Genomic DNA, 23,823 nt, shown 5'->3' on the forward strand with positions numbered 1-23,823 from the left:
TCCTTAATGATACCTCTGTGGCATATGTTGATGCAGCAGATTCTTCGGCTGACAAGATGGTAGCTGTGGTCACCACGGAATGTGGTACACTCATAACGGGAGGCACTATACGCACTCAGCACACACATGTTGGAGAAGAAACAGCCATTGCTCTAGCCATTGCGGGATCCTCGGCAGAAACCATTGTCAGCGACTCAAAATTGGCAATACGTAACTACACGTTTGGAAGAATCTCTCCACAAGCAGCACGGATTCTGCTAAATTATCAGCCCACGCGGCGCATTCGCCTAATCTAGACGCCTGCTCATGCCTCCCTTGCTGGTAATGAGGTGGCTCATAACCTAGCTCGAGAACTATCCCCGCCGAGCTGGGTCGTGCAGTACACCCGCCCTATACTCCGGCAAGGACAGGTTGTTTTCTTACAGAGAAATCCTGCAGCACTACAGGCTTGCAAGACTCAGATTTCCCCCAGCAGATAAAACGCTTTCCAAGCAACAGGCGAAAGCCTGGCGTAAACTTCTAACTAAAACCTATCCAAATCCCCAATTGTGTAGCTTCTATTCGGATGGACTGTACTCAGACAAATGCAAAAATTGTGATGCCAAAGCCGATCTAAATCATATGATCTGGAACTGCCCGCAGTCCCTACCCGCGAGTCGCTTCATTACCGACTCTGATCATTGGGAGGATCTATTGCTCAGCCCTGACCCGGGGACACAGATCAAGCTCCTACAGCTGGCTGAAGACGCCGCCGCTGCCCAAGGGATAGCGGCCGCCGTTTAAGCGGGGGGCGACTTCGGGTCGCTCCTCTATATCCGCTGGAAATAAAGTTCTACCACCACCACCACAACCTTGTCAGTGTCAACGCATGCAGCGCACATCTGTCACTACCGCCACGTAGCTTAAAGCACGATTGAAGTGTCCACTGTTCCAAGAGGGCAGTTATGTGCGTTCTCTCCGGTTCAGGTGTCCACCGAGATGTATGAGACTGGTACTGCGCTATTTCCTTTCCTCAAAAGCCAAGTTACCAATTTTACCCTCTGCTTTCCGGGGTCCCGCTCCATTGATTCCGCAGCTTAAAGCGCGACTAAGATATCCGCTGCTGGTTACAACGGACAACGGCGACGACGACGCTGCGAAACGCAGAAACGGGCGCCAAAGAGCGGCGCTCTAAAATGGTGCTGTTCAACTACTGCTGAAGCTGGATACAGAGTGAAAGCCTTTTGCGTATCGGGCAACTATAACGGCTTGGCGTCTGTAACGCTGAAAGTGCGCCGGACACGGATAGGCAGCGAACCCACAATGCCACCCTGGCGGGTGGCAGTTAATGGTTGATCGCGAAAGTTTGCTCACCCAATGAACGCTGCGGCCTATTGCAGCAGCGCCGCTTGTCTGCCAGAACGTTGTCAGCGCTAACGCATGCAGCCCACATCTCTCTCTCATCACCCCATGTACCTGTTAGCGCGATTCAGGCGTCCACTGACCCAGGGAGCTAGTTATGCATGCTTCCTTTCCAGTTCTTGCCAGTTATGTGCGCTACTTCCCTGAGATACTACAGTCCAGCCTGTCTCTGCAGCCTGTCTCGCCGATTTTCCCAGAGGAACAACCTAGGGACACGGTGTAGGAGACCAACAGCATAAGAATAGCGCTCGAGAGCCTCCTCGGAAGAATTAAGTACGCCACTGTTCCTGCAGTCAGCTCTAGCTGCGACACATTTATCACCGGTTTCTTCATTGCAATGGAATGAATCAGGTGGTTTGGTTTGGCTTATGGGGTTTAACGTCCCAAAGCGACTAAGGCTATGAGAGACGGCGTAGTGGGGGGCTCCGGAAATTTCCACCACCTGGGGTTCTTTAACATGCACTGCCATCGCACAGTACACGGGCCTCTAGAATTTCTCCTCCAAAGAAATTGACTGTAACAAAATTTGTGTTCATCATCTCTTCGGCTGTTCTTTGATTGCTCCCAGATTGCAGAAGGCTCAAGAAAAGGTCCTACGATAGGAGAGGACCCTAAAAATACTTACGTCAGAAAGTAACCCAAGTTCTCGCAGTTTCTTCATCAGTACCTTATATTGTCGTGGGGTTACTGCCGAAAAATTACCTTTTAAACCTCCCTGTGGGAGGAAAAACTACGTCACCACCGAATTTCTATGGTCGGAGGAAACCCCGTGCCGATGGTGGATAGGATTAGAATATTAGGACTGCATATTCAGAGCGACGGATACAACGGGGAAACCCTGAAGAAGCTCGAGGGATATGCGGCGCAAGCCATAGGGATATTTAGAAGAATAGCACTCAAAGGACGAGGGCTAAGAGAGAAAAGCTTGATCAAGTTGGTGCAAGCATACGTTATCAGCCGGATAAGCTACGCTACACCCTACTTGAAGATCCGCGCCTCAGAACGGGATAAACTAGACACGATCATAAGGGGATGCTACAAACGGGCTCTAGGCCTGCCCATAAGCAACTCCACTGAAAGACTCCTAGACATGGGTATTCACAATACATGGAGAGAGATTGCTGAAGCCACGAGAACGGCGCAGCGAGACAGATTAAGCCAGTCAAACACAGGAAGGGCGATTCTAAGCATGGTAGGACTCCAGACGGAAAGGGGTATTCTAGTAAAGCGGGACATCCCAAGGGACATCAGAGAAAAGGTCAGGGTAGATCCTTTACCCAGAAACATGCACCCTACATTTCACAAAGAAAGGAGGGGAAAGAGAGCTGAGGCGCTCACCAAACGCTTCGGCGAAATGAGTGAGAAAGCAGTGGCCTCCACGGATGCGGCTAGCGGGAAACTGGGAGCAGCGGTGGCAACGGTCGTTAGTGGCCGGGGTACAGCTGTCTCTTCCGCAACCATACGCAGTCGAAATCCAGAGTCGGCTGAAGAAGTGGCAATAGCGCTCGCTTGCGTGGGAACGGAGGCACAATACATAATTAGCGATAGCAAGACTGCTATCCAAAATTATGCCCGAGGCAGAATAACACAGGAAGCACTGCGAATCCTAGAGGGACGCAGAATAAATAGAAATATTAGTCTCGTTTGGACACCAGCTCATGAGGCAGTTCCATTAAACGAGGCGGCAAACGCCCTGGGTCGAGATCTCTACTTCCGAGCCGCGGAAGGACCGCCCGATAACAAGGAACTGGACGAGAGACTGATAAATTACACAGAAATAGTGGAAAATTACAAACTAAACAGGAGACTATTTCCTCCCCCGGAAAAAGAGCTCGCTAACACAGAGGCTACGGCTTGGAGGAGACTACAGGCTAAAAATTTCATGCACCCAGTGTAGGCATCGCATGTCTTAAAAGATGAGGATATTGATGATAAGTGTAGGAAGTGCGGGGAGAGGGGACCCTCGACCATGTGATTTGAGAATGTGCGGATTCTCCAGGGTTCCGAGAGAAAATAGACAGTAGAGAGGCCTGGGAAACCCTTGTGCAAAGCACGGACCCCGTTGTGCAGAAGAAAGCGGTCCATCTGGCGATAGCTGCCGCGAGGAGCCAGAAGCTCCTTGCCTGTCTCTAGTCGCGGAGGTCCCGGCCCCTGCCCCTCGGCCTGCGTGCCGGAGGTAGGGAGTAGGGGGCCTCCATTCTTATGGAAAATAAAGGTTTATCAACAACAACAATCAACTATTAGGATGTCATAAAAATACCATTCGCGCCCTGCAAAAACCTGCCGGATCGGAAATAAAATATTTCTTCCTTTTTGACGGAGTAAAGCCTATTCCCAGCAGGAAATGCTCCAGAGTTCTGGTAATTTATTCTCATCTGGGAACATTTTTTCCCAAGAGTGCACCCGTTTCATGCGCTGGACGCCTCCCACGGAGTGGGTGCTCTGTTCCCCCGCTTGTTCAGTAGTTGTTCTTTGCAGGACCGCCACTTCCTTGAGGCACAGAAAACCGTGGGTAATCTATCTTGCCGTGCACTCTCGCTTGAGAAGTTGACGGCAAATATTTCAGCTTTTGTCACTGTTTTATTGCCATGCTGCTTTGCAAACGGCCTTCTTTTATGTCCAACACTCGTTGCCCCTGCTCACAGTAATATTTGGCGTTTTGCAGAGCAGCTCGAACATGTATTCACACACCCAGTGGAGGTTGTCAATGCGGTTGAACGTAGTCCAGCAAGTACAACTTGACCGGTCTGTAAGGCAGAATGTAGCATAAGGGCGCCGAGTCAGTTTCCCTCTCAAACCCCAACATTCGCAGAAATTGGAACCCTTGCCCTGCGTAGGTAAACTTAATTGTCTCTACTGAAAACTGTGTTGGTATTGAAAGTATGAGGCCAACTGGCGAGTATTCGAGTGGAATAATTTTCCCCAAAGTCTGGGGCACCGGCTGAACCGATTTTGCTGGTGCACTTTTCTCGTTACTGGAACCTCCTTTCCGTTAAGCTACATCTGTGAAGCCGTTACGCTATGTTTGCGAAGACTACATCAGGTGACTGCCGAGAACGCCTTGCGCCCTTGTGTTCAGGCAAGTATTCTTGGTGTATGTACATATCTGGTTAGTTCGAAACTCAGAGGCATCATGGGCAAAATCGAAATGTACGCCATACTTGACTTAAATGTGCCTCGTGGAAGAACGAGACTGGTTGGTGCTAGCAGTCGACATCACCGGCACGTACATTTTCTATGGCGCGCTTGCTTAGGGTATGTAAATCCCCCTCCCGTTCTGCTCTTCTTATCCAACTCCTTCTGCCGAGACCCACTCTATTCCCGCTGTGGCCGGAAGCTACCTAAGGGAGCCGAGTGGTGGCGACGCTCACTTCTTCCCCGCCTTGACTTTTGACGCGGCACTCGTGTCGGTACCCCACTAAGGAAGGATACCACGAGTGCCTGAGGACGATGGGAGAAATAAATTCCTTTTGTTTCTACAGGCGCGCACAAAAGTAAAGGGAGAACGCAACTGTCTTCGAATATCTTTCACGCCTCACCTAATTGAAATTTGCAGTAGTGGTACGCGCATGCTGGTAGCGGAGGTTGTTGGGCTTTCTTGTAGACAAACAATGTTTCTTCATTTACAATCGAGAAGGCGTGATTGCACTTTGAATGGAATAGCGTGCTCCGTTTACTTATGTCCGCGCCTGTACGATTGCCGTGGGGCTATCTCATAGTGCCCTCGGGCAGAGGAAAGGCCCAGTGCTTCTACGCAATCTGCTCAATTCAACTTTTCTTGCTTCGAGCTCCTCATTGGTGTGGCCGCAGTAAAGTTTTTATCAAAGGTTTCATCTTGTGGAAGTCCGCCATGGATCACTCGACGCCACAGTAAACGGTGATTTTGGCTCACAAGCATCCCTGTGGTTGACCAGAAACGTGCCACTAAGCAGGGGAGAAGTTTGGATTCCACACACAGTTAGTTTTTCGCCGGAAAAATGCCGTATGTTGTTGTTGTTAGCTACCATAACAATGGAACGCCATTTTTATTTTATCGTGTACCGAAAACAAGATGGCCTCAATTGCGCCAAATGCCGAAAAATGACTTCTTTCTGAGGGGGTTGCCTTCAAAGGAAAAATACCTCCGTTTTGCCGGTGGCTCGTGCGGCTTCAACAAAAAGTTGTGGCTATGTGCAATCCACAGTACACTACGACGCCTATTGTGTGGTGCGGTTCCTTTCCTTTCCGACATGCATCATATCTTTCCTTTTTTTTATTTCGTCCTTTCCGTGTGTTCCTTACTCTAAGCGTGATGAACCAAAAGAGACAAAACTCACTACTTTTTTGTCTATTTATTCATCTCCGGCTAGAGACTTGCTGAAGTCAAGTTAACGTTTTGATTTTTGTTGGTTAATTTTTCTGCCTTCGGTTGCTTTTTTTTTCTGCAGCCTTTACGCTTTCTAGCTGTTATAAATAAGGAGTGGACCTCGCGCTTTAAAGCGACAAGATTACACTGGCAGTCCTTACTGTAGGCAAACTGAAGTTGGCTTGCAATGTCTTGCTGGACTATCGACGACGATGATGTGCATTCAAAATGTTTGAAAAATTTACGTTGAACGACGCGTTAAGGACAGATTAACTTACTATTTATTGCCGGGTATTCATCGCCGAGTATTATACAGTTGTAGCTGATGTGCAAGATGGTATACTTGTATCCAACATTTGGTGGCCGCTTTCCGCCAGCTGAAAAAAAAAATCAGTGCCCAGTTTATCGCTTCCACAATTAAGAGTAACGGAAAATCGTCCTGCCAAGTGTATGCCTAATAATCGAACATGGTTCTGCTGCTTATATACTTCACGAAATATTGTGTCTGATATTACACCAATTGCTTCAATAGGTCTGTTCAAAAGGCATAAAGCATCAGGGGCGTAGCCAGGGAGGGAGGGCGTTTCAATGCTAGAACACCCTTTCCCCCCCCCCCCCCCCCCCCGAAAATGTCTGAGTGGCGCGTCCCCTACCACATTCCTTTCTGCATTTTTGTTGGCCCATGCCATTCACACACCGCATGGATAAATCAAAATGTAAAAATTAAATAAGAAGAGTGTCAATTTATTCTCGAAAAGATTGATGTCTGCTGTTGTGGCTCTATAATAGGAAGCGGCCGGAGCTTGCTGCTGAAAAGAGTCGCACTTCTTCATTACCGCACGAAGTATGGCGCGCCTCTTAATTGTAGGCACAGTTCACCCAACTAAAATTATCTTTTGACGCCAGCCTACTTTTTCATCATTTGGATTGTCCTCAGATAATCATAACCAATCGCGAACATAAAAAAAAATGCTTTGAAATGAAGCTTTGACAAATGCCATTCGTTTGCAGTTGGTGATAGAGGCAGTGACGAAAGCGGTATCCAGGCATACTGAACAGCAAAACGTAATACGCGAAATTAAAGACCGCGTAATTTAATGAAGGTTACCGCGAATATGTATGATAAGTAGAGGCGTTTGCTTCTACTGCGATATCATAAGAGCGTTAAAACTCCGAAAGTGCAACGAAGGAAGAAAAACAGCAACAATAACTGTCGTATTGCAAAACTAGCAAACCGTGCAGGAAATTCTAATTTATAGACCGACAAAAAAATTACAGGAAATTACACGCGAAGTAATGCGGATTCTGAGTACTAGCTATGAAGACACAACCAGGTTCCAATCCTAACTATTCCTCGTAGATGTCACTTATTCATTTTTTGTGGTGATAATCTTTATCTGATGATGCGAGAATAGCCTCTGCCCCAATCTTCGCGACAGCTCCAGACTGCCGCTTTGTTTTCCGTTCTCGGCGCATTCCAGATCTGCTGTAGCCAACGAGGGGAACTGAAGACAGCGCTGAAACAGATACGGACTCGTATGCTCTTGACGGGTTGCCAACGCGGTATTTGTATGCCCGCCACCCCCGCTTCAGTTATCCATATTTACACACTCCATAATCTATAATTAAAGCGATAATTAAACGCTCAATTTGAGGAAATAAGGAGAGGTGGCACACCACTCATTGATTTTGGGTTTTGTGTTTAAAGCTTACTTTTTTTTAATGTCGCCAACGTTAGGGCTCGTGTGCATAGCTTCTTTTTTTTTTGCAGGGGGGGGGGGGGGTGCATTGCTGCGACTATCCCTGACAGCCAGCACTCATATTAGCAATATTCCAACTGTGCATTCTATACTGGAAAATAAACGTCAGGGTCCGTATCCTGCCCGTCACTGCTCGCAAAAAGCGGTTTCACTCTCAAATAATTTGTCGCATTCATAGTATTATCAGAAATAATGCATATCGGCCTAGATCTGATCGAGTTTTTTTCCATTGGTATACTGTTGGTGGATCCATTATTTCTTTCTCTCTTTTTCTTTCTTTCTTTCCTGCTGCTTTTGTTCCTCCTTTCTTACTTTCTTTCCTTCTTTCTTTCTCTATTTCTTTCTTTCTCTCTTTCTTACTTTCTTTATATGTTCCTAACACATTTGCGCCCTTTATCGGGACATGAAATCAAGCTCAATGTAGGCCCAGGTATATGCGGTGGCCATAGAACAATACATGAAGACACAATTTGAAAAGGCGAAAGCACTTACCAAGAAATTACAACATATATTTAAGGTTAGTAATACAGATCAGTAAATAAATCAAGCGCAAACACGTATTCAGCGTATAAGACTACATCAAAGCGACGTTTTAAAATTTTTTCAGCTAACCCGAAACTAGGCCGGGCCATATGGACAAATATGCACAATCCGTTATATGTACAGATGAGACTACTTCAGGTACGAATTCCGAAAGTCTCGTAGCAGTGGCCAGAGGAACCTTCCTCACCTATGTGTGTTGCACAGCGTCTCATCTTCACTACATTTGCAGTAGCCCCAGAAATGTGCATTCTTATGCGCACGAAATTTCACCCAGTGTCGCGCACCGTTCAGTTACTGTCTGCACTTTCTTAAGGCGCCGGCAAGTCTCTCAGCTGCTGGAGATGTTCTTCGTTGCTTACCAGAAATAAAACAGCAAAGTACTTACATTCGCCCCTCACGGTAATGTATGCATCTTTTCTCGGCCCCTCCGAATACTCCAATTTCAATTCTAGATTGAATTCTCTGCAAGGTAATTTTTCACGTGCTGTTAGCCTCTCTGGCATATTCTCGCCAGTAAAACACGTTACTTCACTGTTTTTTTTTTCACGTCATCCCTTAGAGGCTGCATTGAAAACAGCAGCGACCAATGCGACAGGATCAAATCAAATGAAAAAGAAGTGAGTCGTAAATAAACACAACATGCCTTAATCCTTGTATTTAACCGTACATTGCGCGGTGCTTCCAGTTCGTACTCGCTTTCTGAACCTGTTTTAAACTAGAAGCTCCAAATCACACTAGCACGCTAAAGAAGCACCAAAATTAAACAGAACTACGTCCCACACTCAGAGACAGTAATGACTCCTAGTAGTCCTAATAATAGTAATAGCGTAAACTGATAATAATAGCCATCTAAATTATTGATTACCACTAAATAGCAACCGGAGTAACCGTAGTTTGTCACCCAATAGGCAGAGGTCAGCTGACGTTTGGTGGAAAAGTAACGCAATACGTCGTCGACTACTTTCGAAAAAAAGGAGTGGCCGTAGTTAGTAAGGAGTTGGTGAGAAGCCGAACGATGCAGAATGAAGAAAATGGCCTGGCTTAGCTTATGGTTAAGCCTAGGATGCGAAGCATAGCCGTACTTCTCGTTCTTCTCCCGTTTCCGTGGCTCTTTGTAACTTGCGCATTGCGGTCTGGCGAGCCGCCCTCTCCCTGGCCGACATCTCGCTGTTCAACTGACTGGTCGGTCGGTCGGTCGGTCGGTCGGTCGGTCGGTCGGTCGGTCGGCCGGTCGGTCGGTCGGCCGGTCGGTCGGTCGGTCGGTCGGTCGGTCGGTCGGTCGGTCGGTCGGTCGGTCGGTCGGTCGGTCGGTCGGTCGGTCGGTCGGTCGGTCGGTCGGTCGGTCGGTCGGTCGGTCGGTCGGTCGGTCGGTCGGTCGGTCGGTCGGTCGGTCGGTCGGTTTTTTTTAATTCCCCGCAGAGGGTGGAAAGAGTCGACTAACGCATGAAGTGCCTTTCAGGCAGTCGCGTGGTGGCTTTGCTTTCGCTTTTATCTTGTTTTTTAGTTTTCCGTGAATAAATAGACCTAGTCAGAGACTACATAGCTGCAAATCAGGCCCACGGAGATAGATACACGCGTGCACTCTTTGCTTTCGCCGATCACTACGTATCACTCAACCGATCGCAGAGCGGCAAGCCGCCACGAGACTGGCTTAAAGGTTGGTTCACTCCTCCCACCGTCTGCGGGGAATTGAAAAAAAAAGCCGGGAGCTGGACTGTTAATCGAATTTAGTTTTAGGAAATCGGCCGCATAAGGCAATAATTCAAATATTCTAAGAACGCTTGCAACGTGTATATCGAGTTCCAGCGGTAAAAATACGAGTCCAGGTTCCCCTTCAGTGCGCCTTTCGGGATTTCAATGGGAGCGGCAGCATTGAATTGTGCCAAGACTGGCGATATAGTAAGTTTCGAGGTCATTGCGGCAAAGGCTTTTTCTTGACTGTGTCCAAAGGAAGATTTTATGTCCTCCTTATAAGGTCGCTCCGTACCTGGTTATCCATTTGTTATGAAAGGGAAATAAAATACGTCTTTTTATTTAGAAGCGTATAACTTTCAGGCGTTCAGGCAATGTTAAGTAACGAATATACATCCTTTCTCTGTTCACATCTGTGTCAAATAAGCGCGGGCTTAAAAACGATAAAATGTAACCGGCATAAATGTATTTCTGGCTTGTGTAAAAGGCCTTACATGGACCGTGAAGGAAAGGTGGCTGGTCCAAAGGAGTAATTCTTCAGCTTTTCCTTGAATTACTACGCATTCCCAGGCAATGAAGGACGAAAACGTGACCGTGAAAATAGGTCAGTGATATCAAAAACGCGCCAAATATTTGGATACCGGTGCCATGCATTGAGGATGTTCTCTACAGATGATGTAAAGAAGACTGCAACGATGCTGCAGCAGAAGCAGTCTCTGAGGTGCGACGCTGCTTGCGCGGGCAGTGAAATTAGAGCTTAAACGCTGCAAAATGCTCTCAGTCAAATCCTTTCAAATGTGTACTAGGTTCTCGAATTTAATTACAGTAGTGAAGCTTTTCGCATTTTTTTATAGTACTCTACACACTGCGATAAAAACCTCAGATGGTACCCACCTCATGTGACATTAAGAACTCCACATTTCGGTAGAAGGTATTGCCATTTGCGCTTCTATATTTAGATTTGAAGCATTTGTATGGGTACCACTTGTTCTGATATCCAGACATATATTTTATGTAAAGGTCATCTGTATTTTTCAACCACTGCAAGGAAAGTGCCATTCATTTTTTTTTTGCCACAAACCAAACACTGTTCTGGCAATACAAAGCAAAAATTAATTTTCAAACGCGGCCCCTATTGCACTTCTTTGTTAATATATAAGGTACTACGAGCTCTTATTACCGACATTCATTCCCTTCTTTCTTTAATCAGAGCCTGGATTCATCCAGTAACAAATGACGTGTAAATAGCACACTGACTGTAAAGATATCAGTACGTTTCATTGATATCCGCTGAAGAACATTCAATCACCGCAGTATTAAGCAAAACTCGCTTCCTGAGATATTTATTTAAAAACAATGCCAAGTGTACGGTCTGGAAATTGGAGATTGCCTGCTGTATGGTCTTCAAATCAGCAAAACAAAATCCCCCACCCATGCTGGAAAAGCAAACATAATATTCCACAAAGGCTGGCAGCTGTATTGATGGCTTATGAAGAGTTTTTCAAATTTTATCGCTTCATTATGGTTTAGGCCTTAGCATATGTGTGATGGTTTACTTTTTATGACGCCAAGGGTTCAGCTAAAATTGGGCTAGTTATATAACTTACGTAAACAGCTCCCACGCGCAATATGTCTTTTTTTTTACATAGCTGGACTGTAGGTGGCAGTAGTGACGTAAGATTGGAAGTTGAGAACATATATCCCACGATTGTATTGACTGGGTTTGCATTGTTAACGAGATAATAATTTGCATAGTACCAAACTCCGGCGCTCTGATACAGATCACGCCCTGCAGCTCCTTTCAAAAATGAACTGCCACCAGGCCTCAATGAAGCAAGCAATCCTGAAGAAGTAACGCATTCAAGGAAATTTTTCAAACCGCTTTCTACTGTAATAACTGATGAAATTGAAGTAAGGTGAGTGCATGAGACATTCCTGATAAAAAAAAATACGGCTGTTCTTGCACAATCCATTAGCATGTTCCCGGAACAAGCCGAATAATATTCGCCAGCATTTGACCAAAAAACGGACATTTTGCGCAAAGAACATTTAGAATTTTTAAGACTAGCAACCAATCAGATAAGATTTGGACAAATTTTCGCGCTGAGCTAACGAAAGATTATAAAGTAGGAAAGCAAGCCTCAATAATCCGAAGATTACACGAACCCACACAAACCTTAGTGAATTTAGTGAATTTATGCATGCGCATCATAGAAACGAGAGTTTCAACAAATATGAACATCTGAACAAAAAATTTTAAATACAGAAGCAATTTCCACAAAATTTTAAGGCATAAAGTTAAAAAAAAAGTGAGATATTCGTCAGAGAACAACTTTAGCAGAAATGCACAGAATGAAATGCTCACGTGTTCAGGGCTCCCCGTGTTTAGATCTTTGATTGATATTTGGTACCGCCATCAGTTTGATTGCAAAAAAAAACGAAAAAATGAATCAACTCTCTCTGCACATCGTTTTCATCGATTTAATCAGAAATTATTTCTGTTTGCACGCAGTGTCATATCATGATATTCCCTGGCCACTAAAGGCATCTTCTTTTCACACGTAAAGGCTAAAGACAAAAACATTAAGAAATGTGCATGCTCCACTGAAAACTCCTTGGGGTATTTTAGCGCATTGCCCCACCTAGCAGGCTATCCTTTGGGCTACTGATCCCAAAGTGGCAGGTTTGAATACCGGTCACAGCGTCCGCATTTCGATAGAGGCGAAATTGTAATAACTCCTGCCCCACCGCGGTGGCTTAGTGGTTACGGCGCTCGATTGCTGACCCAAAGGACGCGGGTTCGATCCCGGCCGCGGCGGCCTAATTTTGATGAAGGCGCATTTCTAGAGACCCGTGTACAGTGCGATGTCAGTGCACGTTAAAGAACCCCAGGTGGTCGACATTTCCGGAGCCTTTCCCTACGGCGTCCCTCATAGCTTGAGTTTCTTTGGGACGTTAAACCCCAATAAACTAAACTAAACTGTAGAACTCCTCCTGTGGTGTGCAATCTTAATGTCCGGTAGAGAATCTCAGACGGCCGAATTGAATCTGTGTCCCTTCATTACTGCGTGCTTCACAGGCAAAGTGTCGCTTCGCGATGTTAGACTCGTATACTATATCGTACGTACCATACCGTACCATACCCCTCCATACCATTACCATACCATTCCATAGAATGCCATTCCACGAGCGCCGTACCACACCATACATTACCACAATGTTCCATTTCAACGCACGTTTATTCCTTCGCCGCCACCTCTCCCTTCGGAGCATACGGCAGCGACTGATTTCGAAAGATCGGAATATTGAGCGGTTACTTAAAGCATAGGATAAAATTAAGCTCGCATGTTGACTATGCTCTCGATCAGGACATCTCCGTTTTCAATCATAACATGCTACGGTTGCTCAATGGCCATAGCCCTAGGTTGCCCAAGACCAGGGCCGTACAATCAATTCCCTGCTACTGCACAAGTATTTTGGTGGAGATGCTTTGCGAAGTGCCTTGAGTCACAATGCGATATTAGTGCGCTTTTACGTAAAAGGCCCAGCTTCTTGAAACCAACCTGGAGCCCTGCATTACAGCGTGGCTTGTGACCCAAGGGTAGCTTCGGCCCGTTAACCGCACATATAGTACCGCTGCCCCATACGCACAAATGTTTTGTGTACCCGACCCCCTTACAACATGCGCAGGCAGTTCTCTCAGTCTGACCGATGTCCCGGATTGCGTTAGTTAAGTTATTTACTGATACCTAAAATACCTCTCTTAGTTTATTACATGAGGGGTGGGTCTTTGGGGCATGCCGACGATTTTTTCAATGAAAGCCTTAAGTGAGCTGCATCAGTGTGGTGAACGGCGTCGGCATGAAGGCGGCAAGCTCAGCCAGAACACAAACACTTAGTGAGATAGGGGCGTGGCTATTTGATGCCAAGCTTTTGCTTGTGGCATGCCCGAAAATTGTTTCACGTCAAAGGTTCACAGAGCAACGCTTATGCAGCGTTGAATCTCGCAACGGTGGGCAGTTTGCTCACAGTCCTGTAGGCACGTTGCGTTGTGTTGTGTTGTGTTCGGTTTAATGGCACATAGTCAACTAAGACCATCATGCGCCAAGCACAAGGAATATGAAATAATTTCTGCGCGATTTAATAAAATTTCTAAAAATGATTAGTGGTGTAAAGGGCCTAAAAGTTTACCTAGCTACTAATAACAGAGAAAAAGAAACTTAGGAATGGCTAAATGTAGAAACTTTAAAAAGGTCAGGTAGCCTCAGCGTCCATCCTTGGCTGGGCAAGGATATCGAGGATCCCAACCAATCAGATAAAAGCCTCAGCCTTTTTTCTCAAGAATGAGAAAGCTGCTGAGCGACATCACGTGAATCACTGGGTCATGATTTAAAGCTTGCTGAGACAACCTGCTTCTGTTAAAAATCTAAAAACACAGGACATGTGAACGATTGCATTATCACTTATGAGTAACGCGGGATGAAAAGTAATGGATTGATTATAAAACAGCGAAAAGCACTTTTTGCAGAGCTTTTCGAGTCTAGAGCATTGAAATAAAATATGATTTACCGTAAGTTCATCTCCACATGTACAAACTGGTTTCTCTTGTTTAGTCAGAAGAAAGTTGTGTGTGAGGTGCGTATGGCCTATACGGAGACGACATGTAACGACTTGCTTAAAACGGTCCTGGTGCACACATGACTTCCATTCTCCTAAGACTGGCTTTACCGAGTGTAGTTTATTTTTATTTCGTTCTTCCAAACGGACTGCCATTTTTTTCGCGCTTTAAGACGTATTAAGTTTACGCAATCTCTATACGACATATTTACATTTTTAATTGGCTTGCCACGACCTTGGGAAGCGCAGAAATCTGCTCTTTCGTTCCCTTTTATGCCGACATGACTTGGTACCCAGCATAGCCTTATGTTTTGTCCTTGAGCGACGGCTCTTGTTATGTTGTGTATGATGTCGCCAAGCAGCGGAGTGGTTGCATTACTATAGTTAAGGGCGGTAAGGACACTTAGTGAGTCAGTGTAAATAATACTGTTCGCGAGGTTCTTGTTTACTATTTTTTATATGGCAACACAGATCGCGTAACATTCGGCAGTGAAGACGGATACACACTGTGGAAGCCTTACTATTTTATTCTAATTACCCTGCACTAGTGCGCTTCCGACGTAAGCATCAGTTTTTGAACCATCTATATAAAAAGCAGTGAAAGTACTGTACATTTGCTGGAGTGTAAGAAATTCTTGTATTATATGTTGTTGTGGAATTTGTTTTTTATGGAACTGTGTAAGACTCAGATCCCAGACTGCAGGGAAGTTGTACCATGGCGGTAGTGGATCTCGCCTTCTAGCAATGCTTGGCAGTCTGTTTAGTGCACCGAAAATTTTGCACATCTCTTCAAATCGCAAAAGTAGTGGCGGGTAGCTTGCGGTTCGTTATTAAACATTGTTCTAGATGGACACTTTGTGGCCACTGGATAACATATATGCTTCTGCAGTGAACGGATCTTTAGAATGTACGAGCATGTGAGCATGGCTCTTCTGTCTGTAAGTGATGGTTCGTTAGCTTCTACATAGAGACAGATTGCATGCGATGTTCTGTATGCACCTGTGGAGAGACGCAAACCTAAATTATGCACAGAATCCAGACGTTTAAGGTACGATGGTCTGGCTGACCCATAAATTATACGTCCATAATCTAAGGTAGAGCGTACTACAGCGCTGTAAATTTGTAAGAGACATGGCCTATCGGAACCCCAGTGTTTTCGTGAGAGTATATTTAGTATATTCAGGGATCAGGAAGTTTTCTTTCTAAGGGAGTTTATTGTGCGGCAGGAATGTGAGTTTTTTCTCAAATGTTATTCCTAAAAGTTTGTGCTCGTCTTTTACTGGCAATGTGACCTCGTTCAGGAAAAGGCTGGGATCAGTGTGTAGTCCGCTTCTAAGCGAGAAGAGAACAGCTACAGACTTTTTTGTGGAAAACTTGAAACCATTTTTATCTGCCCATGTTCTTAGTTTGTTTACTGTCAGTTGTATTTGTGTTTCGCATGTTATTACGTTTGAGGATGTGCACGCTATTGGAGATCATGAACGTAGACTGAATACATGATGGACTTGGGGATTATTTTAGTTATGGAATTCATTTTTACAATAAATAAGTTCGTGCTTAATATACAACCTTGAGGTACCCCATTCTCCTGAATGAAGTTTCTTGACAGGGTGGAGCCTAGTCGTACATGGAAAGAACGGTTGGAGAGGAAGTCATTAAGGCAGTTTAACATCCTGCCGCGGATGCTTACGTCCCCTAGGTCGCGGAGGATCCCGAACCTCCACGTTGTATCATACGCTTTCTTCATATCGAAGAAGACTGCTGGACAGTGCTGTTTGAGTATAAAAGCTTCTCTGATTGTGGTTTCAAGGCGAACTAGATGTTCAGTTGTTGAGCATGTCTTTTTAAAGCCTCATTGATGGATGTCAAGAGGTTCACGGGATTCAAGGACAAAAGTTCGTCTGATATTGAGGACACTTTGAAAAGATTTAGCGAGACAGCTTGTAAGGGCTATTGGCCTATAGCTACTGGGGGAAGTTGGTGATTTTTCTGGTTTCAGGAATGGCGCTATGACGGCTCTTTTCCACTCTTTAGGTGTTCTTCCTTCTATGAATACTTTGTTAAAGAAGTTCAAGAGTGCTTCTATGGCAGGTTTGGAAAGTTGTTCAAGCATTTCGTAGTGTATCTGGTCATGTCTTGGTGCAGTTCTTTTTCCGGCAGACAGTATTGTATTTATTTCTTGGAGGGTAATTATATTGTTGTATTGTTGGTTTCCACCCCCACTTAACGGAAGTCTTTGCTTTTCGGCTATATTTTTGTGCTTTAGAAATGACTGCGTATACTGTGATGAACTGAAAACTGCAGCGAAGTGTTTCCCCAAAATGCTTGCTTGTTCTCTTATGCTTGTTTGTGTGCCAGATGTTGTCAAAAGAGAACTGTGAACGGTGAGAAGTTGCCATTTAATTTCCGAAGCTGCTCCCACAGTTTTTTAGACGTAATTTGACTGTTTATAGCAGAGATGTAACGCTGCCATGATGCTTTCTCGGCACTCCGACGGACGTACCGGGCTTTGGCTCTTGCCTTTTTAAAATTCACGAAGTTCTCCTGTGTTGGGTACGAGCGAAATTTACCCGAAGCTCAATTTTGTTGTTGTTTTGCTTCTTTGCAGTCTTTTGTCCACCACATTTTGTGGTTCTGCCGCACCAGGCCTCACGACTGAGCAATAGCTGTGAGTGCGGCACTTATTATACAATCCGTGAACTTTTCATTTATCTCATCGATGGTGAGGTTTTCTAAAACTATATCTTCTAAAGTTGCTTTAGCTCTAAAAAGTGACCAGTCAGCGTGGTGAAGCTTCCAACGTCGCGGTTTTCTAGGATGATTTGTGGTGCAGATGTTAAACTAATTCGTACTGGAAGATGATCACTGCCATACGGGTTGTCAATGACATCCTATCTAAAATCGTCAAAAACGGATGACGATGAGAAAGCCAAATCGAGGGAGCTCACTCACCCCAGAACGGTGAGTGAGCGTTAAAATCGCCAACTACCAGGAATGGCTTTGGTAGTGCTAGTGCATTTATCACGCCTTCTAAATCTTGGATAGTTAATGTTATGTGCGCGGAAAATATACAGAACATGTAGTTATGGTTTTGTAGCTGACGACGCTAACCGCAACCGCTTGCAGTTTTGTATTAAGATTGATTTTTTGAGCAGGAACATCGCTCTGAGTGACAATTGCGACGCCTCCTGTGAGTCTGCTAGCATGCTTGCGATCGCATCGGAATTTTTGATAATGTCTCAGGATATTCGTATGTTGTAGACCGAGGTTGGTGTCCTGAAAACAGAAAGCTACAGGAAATATTGACCCAAGAAAATGTTTTATATCATTGCAATTTTTCATCTTCAAAATCAAGCGCTTCGAATTTTATCTTTCAGCCCATACACAGCCTCTGCTTCACCTCTTTACTCTGACCTAAGCATTCTGCCGTTGAAATGCCTCCTTAAAGGGCAACTCCGGCGATTTTTCGATGTGCATCGATTGAAATGAAATTTTAAGTCTGTATTCTTTATGATAGTCTGATGCCTCATGTAAAATTTCGCACCTGAAACCGGCGTAGTTTTTCCGCAAGCGGATTTTGAAGACCAGCGCTCCTCGACGCGAGCGGCACCCACTGATCGAGCAACTTCTACAGGCCACCCTGTTCTGTGACGTCACTGGCGGGGCGGCGTGTCAAGCTGGTTGGGCGCGCGCTGGCGCTGGCAGTGCAGGGGAAAACTGAAAATTGGTTTTGAGGAAAGTAAATGACGCAGTAATGGACACCCGAACCGCGACTTAAGGGAGGAGTGAAAGAAGAAAGGAAGAAAGAGGTCCGTAGTGGAGCTCTCCGAAATTATTTCGACCACCGGTGCCATTTCGCGCCAGCTCAACGTGCCTGATGTGATGTGTACGCCAGAGTGATGGGTCACGGCAAATTCTTGTGTGCTGTGGGGTGCACAAATTCTTGATCTGTGACAACGGGCGTGATCTAGCGTAGGTTTCTTAGCGATAAGGACCTTCACGACAAGTTGGTGAGAGCTGTCCGCCGTGTAAACTGATCTCCGAGGAAGCATTCCCGCTTGTGCTCGGAACATTTCGCGCCAGATTGCTATGAAGACAGCATGTACTTCAAAGAGAGCTTTGGACTCGCTAAGGCTTCGTTCAACTGGCGCTTGAAGGCATATTCTGTGCCAACGTTATTCTAGTACAACCGTCTATCGCAGCGGGCAGCTGAACGAAGCGCGGCCGTCAAGAAGAAGCGGTATGTTGGATTGTTGAACTGTAGCTGGCGTGAACTCACTTCCAAAAGCTCGCCACCGAGATAAAGCTTCGCAGAGAGGACTGTTGGTGATGCATGCCCCTGTAAGGACGTTGTGCACCGCGGCAACGTTCCGGCAGCAGATTCTTTCATCAGGCTCGGTCGGCCGGCACTGGCCACACGAACAGCTGTCGGCGGGAGCATCTCATTAACTTTTGTTCTGACGACTCTGTCACAAATGCATGCACGAGAAATGACTCAAGTAATCATTTCTCCGAGTTCAGACCGTCTTCGTGCTGCAGGAGACGCGGCCTGCGGTGTGACTCGGCTGGCTCGCGCGGCGGTGGATCATACCTAAAAGGCGACTCGTCCAGTCCAAAATCGTCGAATGAGTCGTCTTCTAAAGACTCACTGGTCTCGGAAAAGCTGTCCTCCGTGCTTTCAGTCATGTCGACTGCGCGGCTCACGGTAGTTGTGATGTCTTCGGGGACTTCAAAGCGCGGCGAACCCGCTCGTGACGTCACAGTCAATACCGCACGCAGGCACCTCCCCGGTTTCGGTTTTGCGGTTTCGGTTTCGAGTTTTGCGTTTTTTGCTGTTTAAAAATTATTTTACGGTTGCTTTTGAAAACCTTGTATCGTACACATTACAGGTGGTTCTTAGGAACACAAAACAGCCATTAACTTAAAATGGCTGAAAAATCGCCGGAGTTGCCCTTTAATCTTAGGTTAGGTCTTCTAATCTACCGCGCTCGCAATGATAACAATCAACTTCTCGGTTTTTCCGCATCTTTCCTTGCTAATAGCAGTAACACTAGATTCTCTGAACAAAACAATAAGCTTCTACCAAAAGTTAACACAAATTATGGAAAACGAACTGCTTTTTTGTCCGCCATCAAAACCTGGAATTCATTACCACTAGCAATCAAATCCGCACGTTCCCAGCCCGCTTTCTACACTTTACTAAACAAACATCTCTTATTAACCCATTCAGCTTGATGCCATGATTAAGGTTGCCTTAATCTTATTTTCTCTTCCCCACTGACCGCAAACGGTCATATTGTTACTCATCTGTAACCTTTATTTTTTTTTCTCCGCCTCTGTTTTATATCTCCGTTTATTCAAAGCCGATTGTTATCTGGTGTCTTTTTGTGTTCATTCTCTTGCTCTTATGCTTTGCTATTGTATGCCTTTTTTGTTAAATTATGCCCGCTAACTATTGTATAACTTATTCATTGCCGCAAATTACACTAATCGGTTTTAACTTCATTCTATATTTATGTTCCAGCTCCCCTGCCAAACTTGTCCGCTTTTCTTATGAATTCCGGATGGGAGGTCCCCCAGACAGTTTTCACTTTGAGACCTCCTACTGTACTAACTTTTTTCTGAAACAACTCATTTGTATTTCGTTTTAATATACCGTCAAATTTTCAAAGTGAAAAAAAAAAGCAATCCTCTACAGTTCCATTGAAGTAGGAAAGTCATGTTTATGTCTTTGGTGAGGATTGGAGGGATTTACTTGTTTTCTGGGGCCGTTATCGGGGTCCTGTTTTTTCTTCGCTCAAGAGAGCGGTTCCGCCACTGCAAAGCGGGCGGATCGGGAGTTACCTCCATCCCCTCACTAGGGGTGCTGGACGACCGCGGAGAAGCCGCGGATGTGTCGGTGTCAGGCCTCCCCCGGCGGGGGAAGTCCTGCGGGGTGCCGACCCGTGAGCCGGCGCTCCCTGCTTTGAAGATGGCAGAGCAGCGTTCGCTGTCCCTGCCTGGGGCGCGGATGGCCCTGCCATAGACTCGGTGGAAGTGGCCTGGGCAGATGCCGGAGTGCTGTGTGGTGCGCCGCCCCTGCGCACTACATCAGCAAAGTTTGTTTTTGTGGAAAAGTTGAAGCTGTTCTTTGCGTAAAAAGTCTTCGCGCTTCCTTAAATGTGATATTTTGTTTTGTTTTCATTGTAACGATTTCTTTCTCATTTTTCCACGAGGGACATGGCCTTGAATAGGCGGGGTGATCGCCTTCGCAGTTTGCGCAACGAGGTGCTGCTCCTTCACAGTTTTCGGAAGTGTGTTCTTTCCAGGCACATTTAGCGCAAGTTTCGCGGCCACGGCAGCTTTCAGAACCATGACCGTATGTATACCTTTGACATTTGAAGCACCGGCGTGGATTCGGAATGTAATGTCTGACATTTATTTTGAGGTAGCCTGCTTCTATGGATTCGGGGAGTGTGCTAGAGTTGAAAGACAGTACTAGGTGCTTTGTAGGTATCTCTTTGTTGTCATTCCTTATTTTTATTCGATATACATTTATGACATTCTGTTCTCTGAGGCCATCAAGCATCTCTTCCTCGGTCAGGTGAATGAAATCTGATTCAGATTTCACACCACGAACGGTGTTTACAGATCGGTGTGCTGTAACTGATACAGCGATTTCCCCGATGGACACTAGCCTGGAAAGTTTTCAGTATTGGGCAGTGTCTCTGAGTTCAAGGAGCAGATCACCACTAGGCATTTTAGAGAGTTTGTACCAGAGACCCAAGGCACCAGTTACACTTTTTGACACTAAGATAGGGGACATGGTTCTCGCGGTTTTTTCTGTTTCTTCACTATGAAGAGCATAGAACTTTGGAAATGAGTTTGGTTTATGGAAAAACTCTGCAGTTGCCTCTTTCCGCCCTCTTTTGTGAGCGCGATCTGGTTTGGAAAAGGGGGGAGCCATGAAAAATATGTGTTGTTCGGCCGTGGGGCCAGCCACCCACCATGGAGCCCAACGAGGAGACGGGACAGGAACTTGCAAGCAAGCCCTGCCCACGCCAGCTGTACACCACAACTATAACCAAATATGAAGCAACTCAGGGTAGTTGGCCACAGAAGGCTAACCCTAGCCGCCAGGAAAAAGGGAAGGTCTAAGAAGTGAACAGGAGACAGGAGGGTAGCAAGAAAGAGATAGGAAAGTGAAAGATGGAGGGGAGGACAGGAAAAGGCGACTGATGATTTCCCCCGGTCGGGTCAGGCCAGAGGTGCCGTCTACGTGAAGCTGGGGCCAAAGTGGTGTGTTGCCTCCGCGAAGGGGCCTTAAAGGCCCTAACGCTCGGCATCGGCTCAACCACCAGGATCCCCTTTTCCCCGGACACGGCGACGCCACGCACGGCTAAGCGCGGGTGCTCGGGTCCGTGGTGGCGCACTGCTCACCATCATCCCCCTGTGGGGATGTCCCTGCGGATGCTCAGGTACCCGTGCTGTCGCAACTCACCAACGTCTGTATGAATCAGACGCCCCTGCGGGGTAGGCAGGTTGCCACTTACCTCGGTGAACACGTTGTGATGACTTCAGAAGGTAACGGAGCCTCGCGTGACCAATCGGGGAATTTCGTAGGGAATTTCAAATTTCGGCGTGCTCACTGATTGGTCAATCGGGCTCACTGTAGCCGTGACAGCATCATCACGGAAATGACAAATTATCGAATTTCGTTACGGAGACGCAATAAAACGCATTACAACTGCCTAAATGCTGTAGCATTAAAAAAAGGCCGCCACCGTCTGGAAGACTTTAAGTAACGAGCGTTTAGCTGTTTGTATATACTCACATAGTTCAAACTCTATCCACCGTAATGGATCGTGAAGTTATCATAGGCACGCGGCAAGTGGTTGTTTCTACAGTTCTAATGGTAGATGGCGCTACAAGTCTCAACACGCGATGTGTTGTTTTTTAGTGGCTGCCACAGATGGCGCTGTGATGTCATTGTGGTAGCAGACCTCATGAAAATCTGAACATAATAAGAGCTAATGCTCTTAAAAATGAAAATTAAAATGTTTTTTGGGGGGAACAGAACAGCGCAGTGCCCGTCTCAATTTCTGCGAACACGTACTCACACCTGGGGGAACGGTCGAGGAAGGACTGAAAGGAGTCAGGCGAAACTGGAGCCATGGTGCAAGGCTTTGGGGACTTGACTCATCCAATGGGACTTAGATCGTTTGAATTCAATTGAAAGCAACTACTGCCAATGGCATAATTTGATCTGGCCCTGGGCATCCTAGAGACATGACCACTGAGCAGCCGTGGCGGCTCGAAGTCTAAACCTCTCAAACCATACTGTACTGCACTTGCTTCCATACAAAAGTAATAGGAAAATAGCGCACGAAATATTGCTACCAGGGCCGCCAGCACAGTGTCGTAGTCAGGCGTGATAATTAGTCCGTTTGGTTACTACGAGATAAGCCGACTACTGTTTCCCATAACAGCTGAAAAAAAAAGAAGCACTGACGCAAGCCGCAGGGTCAGTTGTCAAGGAGGTTTCTGCGTACCGAGGTCAAGTAGTCCATGCACGTGTAGACTGGGGCAATGGGAACATATAAAAGTTTCTTTTTGTACCAGATGACTCCTTGGTAAATAATCGGTATCATGAGTATTACTGCAAGACATAATGCATGCATCAGTCATGAGATCCAGCGGTCATGTGAATTCCCACATGGAACGTCGTTTTATGCATACGACTGTCTCAAGGCCTCTGTCTATAACACCTGACTGTGCAGAAAGGGTGGAGTACATGACGTTCTAATAGGCACTATTTTTATGTAGCGAAGTTTTGAACTTCTCAAAGCACATGGTAGCTTTTACACAGGTGCAAAATTAATAAAACGCTTAAGATGTCTAGCAACTATGGCACAGGTGATTCCGTACTCACAGCATTCTCTCTGAGACTTCACGCACTGGTAGTCCCAACGCCGGAAGTACCCGTGCAGGCAGTGGCACTTGCAATATCCGGGCTTACACGCTATAAAGGGCACTCCTTCGCAAGTGTCTTCGTACTGCGACCAGTCAACGCACTTTGCCTTTTCTTGATTAGGGTTCCAGCACTCTGCAGCGTGTCGAAAAACAAGCACGAGCGGACGTCATCGTTATGAACGCGAAGGAAAGGACACACGTAAAACACTGCAAAGGAATTAATGAAACAAATTCAATTCACCAGCACAGCAACGGACCAACCAGTGCAAGGGTCATGGGCGAGTTTAAGACGAGTGTATTCAAGGGCTTTCCCTCCAAACTTTCGCAAAGTTCTTGCTATTCTCTGTATTAATGCGTACGCCTTTCTTGACTCATCAGTGGCTAGGACAGAAGTTGTAGACAGAAGTTTGGGGACGAATATTGTCCGCACGAACAGTTAATCATAAGTTGCATGGTAAATATAATAAAGTATAAAGGTTTATAAGCGGCATTTGACAAGCAAGTTATATACAA

The 23,823-nt window shown here is 45.9% G+C and overlaps 1 protein-coding gene and 1 pseudogene across 1 annotated transcript; one reads left to right on the top strand and one right to left on the bottom strand.

Annotated features, from left to right (window-relative positions):
- Positions 1–2,390: 2,390 nt before the first annotated feature.
- LOC149348298 (uncharacterized) lies at positions 2,391–3,534 on the top strand (annotated as a pseudogene).
- A 480-nt stretch (positions 3,535–4,014) lies between these two features.
- Positions 4,015–23,382, bottom strand: LOC149348299 (uncharacterized). The gene is made up of 4 exons (XM_089541720.1): positions 23,270–23,382; positions 8,435–8,511; positions 6,025–6,123; positions 4,015–4,148 (listed from the first exon to the last, which is right to left on the bottom strand). The coding sequence occupies exons 1-4, from the start codon at positions 23,272–23,274 to the stop codon at positions 4,015–4,017; spliced, it is 315 nt and encodes a 104-aa protein (XP_089397846.1). The 5' UTR covers positions 23,275–23,382.
- Positions 23,383–23,823: the final 441 nt, after the last annotated feature.

This window comes from Amblyomma mixtum, chromosome 4 (assembly GCF_055824585.1).
Source record: "Amblyomma mixtum isolate Tamu chromosome 4, ASM5582458v1, whole genome shotgun sequence".
NCBI classification, from domain to species: Eukaryota; Metazoa; Arthropoda; class Arachnida; order Ixodida; family Ixodidae; genus Amblyomma; species Amblyomma mixtum.

Bases quoted from the DNA above. Each gene is read 5' to 3' on its own strand.
- LOC149348299 (XM_089541720.1), bottom strand. The intron at 6,124-8,434 runs GTAAGTACTTTG...TTTTTTTTTCAG, and splicing joins CATTACCGTGAGGGGCGAAT to CTGGCGGAAAGCGGCCACCA. The intron at 4,149-6,024 runs GTAAGTTAATCT...TCTGCCTTACAG, and splicing joins TGAATACCCGGCAATAAATA to ACCGGTCAAGTTGTACTTGC.